Here is a 12721-nt window from a genome sequence, read left to right as displayed (position 1 = left end):
GCCCTTTTTGAAAACATCACACAACAACAATTACACTACTATTGCCCCTTTGAAAACATCACATAATAACAATTACACTACTGTTCTCAAGTCTTTCTCACTTAAAAGAATGTGTGCATCTACCCTCACAATTTTACAACAGAAATAGTTATTAAATGGTTTTTTAGTATTAATGTAAATACATATTAACAAACCAAAAAACTGCAAATGACGTCGCACTAATGCTATCGTTTGTTAAAAAAAATAAAAAACCAAATGATTATGAATCTAATCGTTTCATTTCAATACAATAGTTGGGTGTGACAAAAACTCAAACAAAAGGGCGGGTGTAGGAACAAGCATTTCGCAATCACGAAGTGATGGCCCATTTTATCAACAACAAGAAGAAGCAGAGCAACCCAAAAACTCGCTCGCATTTCACCAAACCTTTCATCGGCCATGGCGGTTCGAGCCACTGTGGGCAGCTGCTCAATCTTCCGCTCCGCCTCCTCTTCCGCTTCCTCCCCCACTCTCCTTCCCTTCCGCTGCTGCCCTTGCCATTTCACTACTCTCCAGTTCCGCCGACTCTCCAAATTAGGCATTCGCTTCCCGATATTTCGGTCCGGTAAGCTAGCTCCCGGCCATGGCAGCGGCGTTCAAAGCACCTCCGTCCACAGCCTCGTCGATAGCGTCATGGAAGAGCTCGGCGCCCTGCGCAGACGGAGACTAGTTCCCGCTGCCGCCAAGTACCTTCTCTCTCTCCCTCACAAAATTATCACGTTTCTCCTAATTTTCTTCTAATTATCGTTAATTATGAACTTAGAGAACTTGGACTTCGTTTGTCAAAGATAACTGGATTGGATTGGATATGTGAAAGGGCTAAATGTGGCGGGAGATGGATTACTCGAAGAAAACTAATTCATTGTAGGATTAGACGGGAGAACAATCCCATTCTAATCCCCTCGAAATGACCTTCGATAAACCTGTTCAGGTTATCCATTCCAATCCAGTCCAATCCTAGACACCAAACGAAGCCTAGAGTAAAGTAATTATGCAGTGTTTGGTTGAATAGAAAGAAAAGGCATATCTTTAATGCATATATGATATACTGTTGTGAAGGGTGGAGCTGACAAGTAGTGGCGGGATTGTAGAGGATAAGCTTGTGAGCCGGGCACTGCAGCAAGGGTTGCTGCTTGAATTCAAGAAGGATGCAGAGAGAGTGTTGCTGGCCGTTGCGCAGAAGCCCGATGGCAAGAAGAACTGGATGGTGTCCGATCAGGTTCTACTAGAAACACAAAACAACTAATGCGGCATATTAATAGGTTGCTAGGTGTTGGAAAACTCACTGTTCGTTGTTTTTAACTTTAATAAACGCAAAGATTATAGCTTGTTTTCTTTGCTGGTATTCTGAAGTTTGTGTTTTGATTGTTGTACTTATGTCAGAATGGTGTTACATCGTCGATTAAACCACAACAGATTACGTATATTGTTCCCGGTGTTGAGAATTTTGACCACACAGATATATCAGACTTTATTCAGAAAGCTCAAGCTAACTCGGTTGGTGATTTGGTTCCTGCCCAAAAGTAGTTGCGGATAAAAATGTTTTTGTTTTCCCTTCTTGTGGTTTGTGTTTTGGTGAAGGATATTAGTTGATTTGGTGCAGGATCCAGCACTGCTTGAATTTGCTTGGGTTGAGCTCCTTGAAAAGAATAAGCGGGTGACGGCAGAAGAATTAGCTGAGGTACTGTATGTTCCAGTTAAGGTTTTTATGTACTACTGCTCCTTCCAGTGACACTATCTCATTCATACAGATGATATTTGGTAGTGTAGAGCCTCTTGAATGCTACTGTGCTCATCTGTTGCTTTCAGAAGATGAAGTATACTTCAGTGTTCTGGAGACAAAAGGTTCTCGCTCTGTATATGGACCTCGACCTGCTGTACAGGTACATTAGACATTGGGTCAACATCTTGTCCAAGAAAATGGTTCATGTGGGTCCAGAGGCCAATTAGATATGTTGCCTTGGTTTGAACATGTCTATCTTTAGGGCTCCTCATGTTAGATGTGTTTCAAGAAGGAGTGATTCTAGATAGATGTATGCTTGAAGGAGTGATTCTTGTCATATGCTATTTCATAAAAGGGGATCTGCTTCATTGTTCATGGAGAGAGATAGGATGGTGCCCTTGTATTGACCATTTCGCGACCAAGTATTGACCGTAGTGATTTTTAGAGTAAGGTGCTTTTGCCCTGTTTTTGGCCTGACAAGAAAAAAAGCCAGTTATTCTTGACACCTGTTAGAAGTAAATGCAAGATTATTGGGTTGAGTTATCTTTGATAACCTTCATCTTGATTACTTGTTTGCTTTTCCAATAATTTTAACATGAAAGTCCTTTTAGGTTGAGGAGCTCCTGCGTAGGAAGCTCGCAAAGGAGGCTGCTGAGAAAGAACTGCAGGAGTTTAAACAATTACTGAAATCTGCCAAGGCAATGCCTTTAAATGCTAAACCTCCCAAATATTCTTGGTTGGCTGAAGAGAAAATCAGACACAAAATTGAGTCTCTTGAAGCTTATGCTATTGATGCTTGCACAAATGATGACCAAAGGAAAACAGCCGGAACAGTAAGTCTGACTTAAACGACGGTGTTTTAGTTTACTGTTGTAATAGGTACTTACTTCTAAGCTCTGAAAATGTATGGGTTGCCAAGAGAAAAGTTATCCTCATATGATATTTCAGGAGCTAAAGATCTTGAATGATGTTATGCCCTATTTCTCTTTAATGCTCTTTGTATGATAATACATGATGCTTTGTTCCTGATCTGTATCTTGTTGTATACACATTTTTGTCAGATCCTAAGAACAATGGGGATGGTAAAAACAGCCTCATCAGCTTTGAATCTCCTCATAGACATTGGGTATTTTCCTGTACACGTGAATCTTGACCTGTTGAAGTTGAACATCCGTACTGATCATTCAGATGAAGTTATATCAGCTGCAGAACATCTTCTGTCAGATTCATCTGATTTAGATGTGGTTAGCCTGTTTCTTTTATAAATGTAGTAAATTAGTAGTACTCATGGGGGAAGATATTATACAGTATTACATTTTTCATTTCACATACTTAATTCTACATGGAACCATTTTGTGTGTGTGTGTGTGAAAATAATTAGTTAAATAATTAGACTAATTCTGTAAATGTTCTTGCTATAGATTGAAAGGACAGATCTCACTCACTTGAAGGTCTATGCTATTGATGTGGATGAGGCTGATGAGGTATGTTTTTCACATGCCTAACAATGATATCATCCCTCTGCTGTCAAAAAAGTAAAATTTGCCGCATCAAAATTTGACCTCTCTTGTGAAATTTTTTATTGTAATATGTTAGCTTGATGATGCCCTGAGTGCAACGAGGCTACAAGATGGACGCATTAAAATATGGATTCATGTTGCAGATGCAACTAGGTTTGTCCAACCTGGGAGCATAGTAGACAGGTAGCTCTTGAACACTACAGGAAAAAATGGATAAATGTTTGTGTTGCACTCATTTCTTATTAATTTATGATGTATAGGGAGGCAATGAGAAGAGGAACTTCTGTATTCTTGCCCACTGCTACTTATCCTATGTTCCCGGAGAAACTTGCCATGGAGGGAATGAGTTTGCAACAAGGAGAGATTTGCAATGCGGTTACTGTATCTGTGGTGCTACACTCCGATGGAAGGTAAAACTTTGCTTTTTGCAATTGGCCCCCCTCTTTGAGATCTCATCCCAATTGATGCTGTATTTTAGTTTAATGGAGTTACACAGAGGGCTTGGGAACCATTACCACTTAAAGGTTGTTGATTGCCATGGAATTGGGATTGAAGGTGGTGGTTAGATATATTTTAAATTTGAGTGAATCCTTATTCTACAGAGTGAAATGAATAAATCATTCTTGTCGTCAATAAGATAATTCCAAAATCCATATTACGTCCCACCTGGATATGTGTATTATGACCTTAGCTTTATGCCACTACCATATTTATGTCTCTTAGCCAAAATGAATAGTAACCTGTAAGTTAAACTTATGTTTGGAAGTTCATAGGAGTTTAGGAAATCCAACTTAATCTAGGAGTCTTCTATTACCAACTACATATGTAGAATGTTCCCACCTTTGAGGCTTTTTACACCACAAGGATTATATAATCATTCGGAACAAGTTGGGTCGATATTTCTTTAAAGCATTATAGCTTTCGCTAATTTGAAGCGTAGTTTTCTTTTTGCCAACTAAATTTTACTAATGAACTAACTCCACCTTCTTTGGGGTTCGACAGTATTGCAGAATATTCAGTGGACAACTCAATCATTAAACCAACATACATGTTGACATATGAGAGTGCATCTGAGCTTCTTCATTTGAACCTGCAAGAAGAGGCTGAACTGAAAATCCTGTCTGAGGCTGCAACTCTCCGGTCAATATGGCGTCGAGAACAGGTTGAACTTAAAGAACCAGAGCCAACTTAACTCCGAACCTTTGTAGTGTGATTCAAAGTTCCAATGTATATTTTTGGTGTCTCATGATCCTCATGATCATGGTTGTACTATCCATAATAACATGGACCTATAGAGATTCTACTATAAATAGTAAATACTAATCCTGTGCAGAATCGTAAGATCACGACATATTGGGAAAAAAAAATCGGAAACCTGTCAGGAAAAAAGAAAAGATCTACAACTCATTTCAAACAGTTTCATTGATAAAACAAACATGCATTTACATTTGTTAATGGAAAATGTTGATTTAAGATCTCAGCAAGGATTGTTTTGTAGGCATGATATGTATCAGTAACCCTCCAATTCTTCTGATAATAACTATATGTGCATTTCTCAGGGCGCAATTGACACAGCCACATTGGAAGCACGCATCAAAGTGGTTAATCCAGAGGATCCGGAGCCTGTGATTAATTTGTATGTAGAAAACCAGGCAGACCCTGCAATGCGACTTGTCACTGAGATGATGGTACTCTGCGGAGAAGTTATAGCCACTTTTGGTTCTAGAAATAACATTCCTTTACCCTACAGAGGACAACCCCAGTCCAACATCGACACCTCTGTATATGCACATCTTCCAGAAGGACCTGTTAGAAGCTCTGCTCTTGTTAAACTAATGCGTGCTGCTGAAATTGATTTCAGAAAACCTATACGTCATGGAATTTTAGGACTTCCGGGTTATGTTCAGTTTACATCTCCCATCCGTAGATATATGGATCTACTGGCTCACTATCAGGTGAGTTTCTTTTCATGCAAGTATAGTTCTTAATAATCTAAAATGTAAAATGTGGACCTTGCCGTTAATGGGTCTGCTATCAACAAAATCATGTAGTGTTTTTTTATCTCTTGTTTGCCCTTTGCAAGTAGACAAAACTGTTAAGTGTCACTGCTATGTCGAGTCTATTGTTCAAACCAGACTTACGAAGGTAATCAAATCATATTTCTGTCTATATTCCCTCTGTGGGACAGATTTGCCACGCAGAATAAAAATGCGGGTATTTTATGTATCTACCCTTTTTTAAACTGGTCTTTAGCCATATTCTTCTCACGGGGAAGCTTGAACAGTTTTATATGTAATATCGTGCTAGTTGAGCACACATTTATTTAACCTTACTCATTAGATCTTATAAATTCGACAAAGCCAAGGTCAGAGAGTTTAGTGACGGTGGTGGGGCCAAGTGCTATGACTTCTTCATGTTTTATGAAAATATTTACACTGTATTTAGCCACATTGTTGAGCTAATGTTGTTAATCATTCATGAATCCATTTGTTATGTAGGTGAAAGCATTTCTCGCAGGGGAATCTCTTCCTTTCTCAGCTGGTCAGTTGGAGGGGATGGCATCTATTGTGAACATGAATGTTAGAGTAGCAAGGAGGCTCTTTAGCAGCAGTCTTCGCTACTGGATATTAGAATATCTGAGAAGGCAGCCAAAAGAAAAAAAATATCGTGCGCTGATTCTTAGATTCATTAAGGATCGGATTGCAGCCATATTGTTAGTTGAGGTAGCATCCCATTGCATCTGTTCATTGTAAATGCAGATATTCGTGTTGTGTTATTTGTAGTTTGAAACTTCCAGTACCGTATTAGAATTTAGAATTACATGCTAGGATAGTTTCCAAATAATTAGTTGTACAGTTTCATGATAGATTATATCAACGACTTTTATGGAATATCCCACACTCTGCAGATCGAGTGTGGACATATATGGTATATGTCAACTGAGATTATTATCTTTTTTGTGTTTTCCCTTCTATCTTGCTTTCAACTGTTCTTTTATTTGTGAGTGTGATATTCTTAAGCTTTAATTGATTTTGGTCACTTGCAAATCATTGCTGATTTGTTGCACTTACGTCAATTGTGTCCAACTTGAAATTTTGCAGGTGGGACTTCAATCTTCCGTGTGGGTATCCGTGGGAGCCCAAATTGGAGATGAAGTTCTTGTTCGGATAGAAGAAGCTCATCCACGGGATGATGTGCTTTTACTTAAAGAGGTTGTCATTTGAGAGACAAAGAGACATTCGTTTCACTGGATTTTGTCATCAAAGAGACATATAGTCGCTGATATGACAATGATCTCTATGGGCAAGCAATGCTCTCTTGTTACACCATCTGTGAGGAGTTATTGTAAGCATCGTCATCTGCAGCTGACGATGCCCGAGCGTTATTGGAAAACCGTCAAATATGAGGAACAGGAATTCGCTTCAAGACCTTAGCTCAGCATGTTCCCCGTACTCATACTTGTTTTCTGTGGGCGCGCTATTGGCATCCAATCTATTGGGATGTATTGCTCAATACATGGCAGAAATCGTAGGTCAGCATTATACCAGGGGATTGCCATTTCCTAACAAGTTTTGTGTATTTCCGGTGTCGAATTTTGATTGATTTTAGAAGTAAGCATATCTAAATCAGCTGTTCAATTCGTAACTAGCCGAAGTTTTAGAAATAGTATATGAATAAGAAAATTTGAAGATGTCAGGACAGACAGTGGTGTAAATTTGCGTACTTTTGAGAAAACTGGAGATACTTCCGAATCCTTGTATTAATGAATGTCGAAAAAGTGGTGCATTGTAAATCTTATCAGTAAAACATGTTACTTTTCCGTTCTCAGTCGACCTTCATTGTTTGTGGATTGGTGAAGGCTTGTCACTTTGCGCAAGGTTGTAGAAAAATGGATCTGATTGTTTCAGTTTGATACTTGATATTACTATCTTTTAATAGACCGATAGCGTTAGTGGGCTAAAGAGTTAGTTGTTAGGGGGAAGAGAAGCGGTGGGGATCAAACTTGCACCAGTGTGCGTAAGTATGAATGTTATTCGCCACTCATTTTAACATATATATGCTTCTAAAATTTTAGAGACGTTAGTATAGCTGCACAGGTTTATGCGAGTATAACAGACTTAGGTATAGGTGTCCAACAATGTCATTCGCATGTATTTTTTACTAAAGGGTGACTCATTTTATATTTTAGTCTCATCCGACTTCATGCAGTTTTACTTGAAGTTGTTTTAATTAAGCACTCCTACCAAATACTAGCAAAATCAGACAACCTTACCAAATATCTTATGATGTTTTAGTTTTTTCGTCTTTTTTCCCCTCTATTTTATTTTGGGAAAATCTCTATAGCCGCATCATGCATGTTAGCTTTTATAGTCAGTCACGTGAGAGGATAAAAGGTCAGTGATATTTAATTCAAAGAATAATTATATCGGGGAAATTCACCTCACAGGGATGAGGGATCCTCCATCATCAAATCGCAAAGCTGCTTTGTCTAGGGTTTCACATGTTTCAGAGGCTAAATTAAGAACAATAGTTAACGGTTTCAACCGCCACTTCTGCTTTTATCCAATTAGATTTAGACATATGTTCGAATAATTGAAATTATAAACATAAATTCAACACGTGTTCAAATTTGATTGGGTGAAAGCAGAAGTGGCTACTGAAAATTCAACAACCAAGTATTGTTCCTAAATTAAAGTGCTAAAAGGTGCATGATATATGATGAAGAATTAGGGTTTTTTTGTGCTCATATCATGCAGTCATGTGTAGTAGTAGTGCACAAACATTGACACAGGATCTCAATGGCCACCAAAGACAAACTTTTCTTGTTTTGTCCCCCATTTGTGGGGCTATACCTAATTGCTTTGACCCCTTTAGGGCATAAATGAGAAGGGTTGTTAGCTAGGGTTGGTTTCTGTTTGGTCCTCAAATGAGCATGCATGATGAGGTAGCTAGCTAGCAACCAAATGAGAGGGTGTTTGCACTTAACAGGTGGAGGACCCTCTCAATTTGCTCATTTATTAATGAATGCCCTAGATGTTTCTCTAGTATAGTACATTGCTTAAAATCAACGTTGTTTTGCTTAAATCGCAAGATCATAGCTGATCTAGATCAAACGCAAAACTTGGTATATACTATTATAGAAGCATGAACAATGTGGTCTAGTAGAACTATAGTAGTTATATTCTCAATGTTAGACGAGATTATGGGTTCGACTCCCCATTTTTTATAATAAAAGGAAGGTATTTATTCTTTTGTGCAGACAAGAGCTATGGCAAGTAAAACCAACTCCAACACATGGGTTGAGCTGTGATATCGTCTGATGGGTTCATGCATCGATCCAAAAGAAAACAAAGGGCTTTACAACACGTTTGATGGATTGACATATGTGGGGACTTGATAGTGGTGGTAGGGGCTGGCCAGAAACACAGAGATTGAGCCTGTGTTTGGTTCATTGAATTGAAGCTTGATCATCTGTATTACTTCCAGCCTAAGATTACTTTTGGTTACTAATTTTACGGGGAAATTAGAGGGCCAACTTGGCCAACATATTTTTTTAGGCTAACTCCATTTAACACCCTCAAAATTTGATCGAGATGATTTTTAAATTGGGCACGAGGTTTTAATTTTGACACATTGTCCCTAAAGTTTTGAAATTGTATCAATTTACACCTTATATATTTGAACATCTTAGTATCCATTGTTTATGAGATTTTAGGCTATGTGGTGAAAATGTAGTTTACATGTCAACTAAGTCATTATTTATGAGTTTTAGGCTATGTGGTGCAAATGTAGTTTACATGTCAACCACAAGTTACGGGTTTCATGCTCACTGTATCATCAGTTTAGTAAAGATTTAAACAATTCATTGGAAAAAATGTTTAAATTAATACAGTTTCAAAACCTTATATAGGGGGTAATGTGAGAAAATTGAAACATCCTGACCTATTTTAAAAAGGGAATTTTAACGAAAAACTCTCAGTACTGTTCACTTTAACGAAAAACCACATTTTTACATTAAAAAGTCAATCTTGGTACTATTCACTTTACCCTTTATTTTGTTTTTATCGTTAAAACTCAAAGTTTTCAAACCCATTTCATTAGTTTTCTTTTTAAAAAATCGTCCCAAACATGAAAAGTGGAAAATGTAGTTAGCCTTTTCTTTTTCTTTCAAAAAGGGCCAACATTATTGTTGAAAACATTAGGAGTTTATTTTTAGTCCGATCCAAGTTAAGTTTGATGGGTACTCTACTCATTGACATGTCCTTTTATTTAGCCAGCCTCTCTGCAGGTGTCCCAAACTCTGTGCCAAATTACATGCTAATCTGACATGCACTGATGCAAGCACATGTTTTAATTTGTTTGTAAATCACGTCAGAAGATGATACACGCATAATAAAACGACCATGCAAGAAATTTAACTCGTATATTCTTTTGGGAATAAAGATGATATTTACCTCATTTTGGTGTTTCTGTCAATAACTCATTTCAATGACGGACAAGGATTGTCTGCCCTTCACTTCCGGTACCTTCTTCGTGCCCTTATGTTTTGTGTGATCACAGTTAAGTCATGTCAATATTTTATATTATTTTTTTATAAATATAATAAGATAAAAATGAATAGTAATATAAAATATTAACGTGGCTTAACCGTGACCACACAAATAGAAGGGCACTAGGAGGACACCAGAAGTGGAGGGCAGACAATCCTTGTCCTTCAATGACTGTCTCCTTCTATATACTTTATCAGACTGTCTGGATGGCTTCTGTATATGGCTATTTTCCTCATACATTAGAGTTTGCTTACAGAAAGAAATTCTATAGGTATATGCTACAATGCATACTATACCGACCTACTATTATGTAAACTCCAAAACCTCCGTTGGCAACAACCACATAGCAAGTATAATTATTGTTGGCATAGTTACTGTTAAACGCGTGACAAGTAGTCCAATGTGTGATAATTTTTTTACTTTTTGTCTTATTCTTTGCCATGCTTTTAGCAATAACTACTCCAACAACAGTCGCGTTTGGTTCGTGATTGTTGCTCCCTTTTCTTGTAGTGGGACACATGCAACTATTAGATTGGCGGATATAACTCTCCTCTAAATACAGACACATTGACATCATAAGACTGATGCAATTCGCTCTTCTCTATTACGGTATAGATTAATCACAACAACCAAAATGTGTTAACATTCACTACGAACTCACATTGTACATTGTTGGTTCCATATGCAGCGTAGAACCCTAATTTGAACTAAAAATGATAACAAACTACATATGCATGCATGCATGTACAAAAGGAAATAATAAATATGAAAAGGTTCGTGCTGTGCGTGTCCGATCAAGAGAGGTCGCAACCGCTCTGGTTAGGTAGAAAACCTAATAGTGCTTGGACAAATTAACGGTTGCAGAGGATGAGATATCACATGGAAAGAGCAGAAATCTGCAAGAGTTCTGTTGATGGATGATAGGTCAGGGAAAAGTGGTCATTAGAGGCATGCTGCCGTAGATCTTTCTTGTCACATCATCCACTCCACTCTTTGTTCTTAGTTAATTTTCATGGCATATTCACACACCTAGCTCTATGATATGGGATAGTTTATATAGATTGTTATTCCTGTACTATTTTCCAATGTATTTTTTGAAACTTGAAAGTAGATAATATTATTAGCAAATATAAATTGCGACAACTCTTGAATAGTATTGATTATTTAGTTGACGTTAATTCGGGTTTGAATCTAGACAACAAAATATGATTTTATTTTTAACAATGTATTTGTTAAAAGTAGGTGTATTTATATATAGGTTTTAGTTTTAAGCACCAAAATCCGTTGTAGCACAACTTGATGAATTTTAGTCAATCCCCACCATCAGAATAAGTTTTATGGTTTAATTGTACATTTGCTGAATGAGTAATGCTAGGAGACCATCAATTTAAATCATATTTGTACACCATATGATGTGATTATTGATGATTGAATTATTACTTAAGTGTTGACTAACGTGCTTAATTCATATTAGTAACACATCACATGACTTGCAAATGTGGTCTAAAAAAATTGTCTACGTAGCATTACTCTTGCTGAATTGAGCTAATAATATTAACTATATTAGGATGATTAAAAGTGTGACAATTCTATATTTTCATGAGGATGCCTATGTTAAGGGTTACATATATAAATCAGTTGGCAAAGACTTTTTCATAAACTAGTTAGCTAGTTCGATAAGAAAGGCATATTTTCCATTGAAAATTACAAATGCTTTTAACAACGTGCAACCGAGAAAGAGTGGTCAATAAGAAATCTGAGTTCTCTTTTATAGATATATAAAGTATTATTACAACTCGCAATATATAATTGGCCGTACACATTATCTGTTTCTACAAAGTGTACATTCTTTTTCTTGTTAATTAAAAGTCCAAGGTGGTGTCAAACAAGAAATTATATAACTTAGAATACCGTTACCATTTAGAAATACAAAGTCAATACATGCACCCAAATAATGTATATAATTTAGAACACCATTAGCATGTTGCTGTGTTCTGCAGATAAGAAAATATGTTAATACCAATGCTGTTTAATTAATGAAAAAGTTTGTATTATATATGAACAAATGTATATTAATTAGAGTAATCGATAAGGATAATCACATAATTTAATGATAAGCAGGTGATAGCTGACATGAAAGTACGTTTGCTTAAGAGGGTACGGAAAATTTGGAGCACCGTCCTTTGATTAGAAAACAGCAGAATTAATTTGAACATGGTCACTCCCTGATCCAGATCATACCTAAAATATTAAACAATGGTCAAACCTCAAATAATATACGTTAATACTTTAGCTATATATCATATATGGCCCTTGGCTAACTCACCTCTCATACTATACATAAATGGAACATTTTTGGGTTGCGCTATTTACACACACATTTTTATTTCTTATACATTCTTGTAATTTTCGGTTGTCAGATTAAATAAACTGAAAATTAATGACTAAAAATTAACGTCAACTAGCAGGCACCTCACGTCTCTGCCAGTCATGCATGGCTGTGTTCAAAAATATTTTAATTAGAATAAAATGTATATTGAATTGGTTTTTTTTTTGTTTTTTTGTTGCATATATAAAGTTTTTTTTATTTTTTTTATTTTTATATGGATCAAAACATGTTAGTTGCATGCATTTAGAATTCTCATTACTCATTTAATTATTTGTTGTAGATCATCAACTGCTGTATTTCGAAATGGACAGCAAGCCCCCCTTTTTTTATGAATTAGGTAGGCCTAAACATTCCAAATATAAAGTAAATAAAAGAGAATCGATTCTCTTATTGATTATATTAACCAATTTATATATTACATTTGGTGTCTACTTACCAATAAACAAGCTTAGTGTTATTATTTTGAATTTGTGAGATTCTTCTTTAACATAGGTCTTAC

General features: G+C 36.6%; 1 protein-coding gene across 2 annotated transcripts; it reads left to right on the top strand.

Annotated features, from left to right (window-relative positions):
* The first annotated feature begins 315 nt into the window (after positions 1 to 315).
* On the top strand, positions 316 to 7110 carry LOC126592671 (ribonuclease II, chloroplastic/mitochondrial-like). Of its 2 annotated transcripts, XM_050258427.1 has the most exons (14): positions 316 to 725; positions 1099 to 1258; positions 1423 to 1536; positions 1643 to 1720; positions 1791 to 1922; positions 2374 to 2595; positions 2824 to 3006; positions 3184 to 3246; positions 3359 to 3465; positions 3543 to 3692; positions 4285 to 4444; positions 4842 to 5237; positions 5781 to 6005; positions 6384 to 7110. In XM_050258427.1, the coding sequence occupies exons 1-14, from the start codon at positions 439 to 441 to the stop codon at positions 6504 to 6506; spliced, it is 2400 nt and encodes a 799-aa protein (XP_050114384.1). In that variant the 5' UTR covers positions 316 to 438; the 3' UTR covers positions 6507 to 7110. The 2 variants fall into 2 exon arrangements, with proteins under 2 accessions (XP_050114384.1, XP_050114385.1); XM_050258428.1 differs by lacking the exon at positions 1791 to 1922.
* The last annotated feature ends 5611 nt before the right edge of the window (positions 7111 to 12721 follow it).

This window comes from Malus sylvestris, chromosome 12 (assembly GCF_916048215.2).
Source record: "Malus sylvestris chromosome 12, drMalSylv7.2, whole genome shotgun sequence".
Lineage (NCBI taxonomy): Eukaryota > Viridiplantae > Streptophyta > Magnoliopsida > Rosales > Rosaceae > Malus > Malus sylvestris.
Note: the sequence above shows the minus strand (reverse complement) of the source record. Positions and strands in the feature narration are given on the sequence as shown.

Bases quoted from the DNA above. Each gene is read 5' to 3' on its own strand.
- LOC126592671 (XM_050258427.1), top strand. From the start codon at position 439: ATGGCGGTTCGAGCCACTGTGGGCAGCTGCTCAATCTTCCGCTCCGCC. The intron at 3,007-3,183 runs GTTAGCCTGTTT...TTCTTGCTATAG, and splicing joins ATTCATCTGATTTAGATGTG to ATTGAAAGGACAGATCTCAC. The intron at 6,006-6,383 runs GTAGCATCCCAT...GAAATTTTGCAG, and splicing joins CAGCCATATTGTTAGTTGAG to GTGGGACTTCAATCTTCCGT.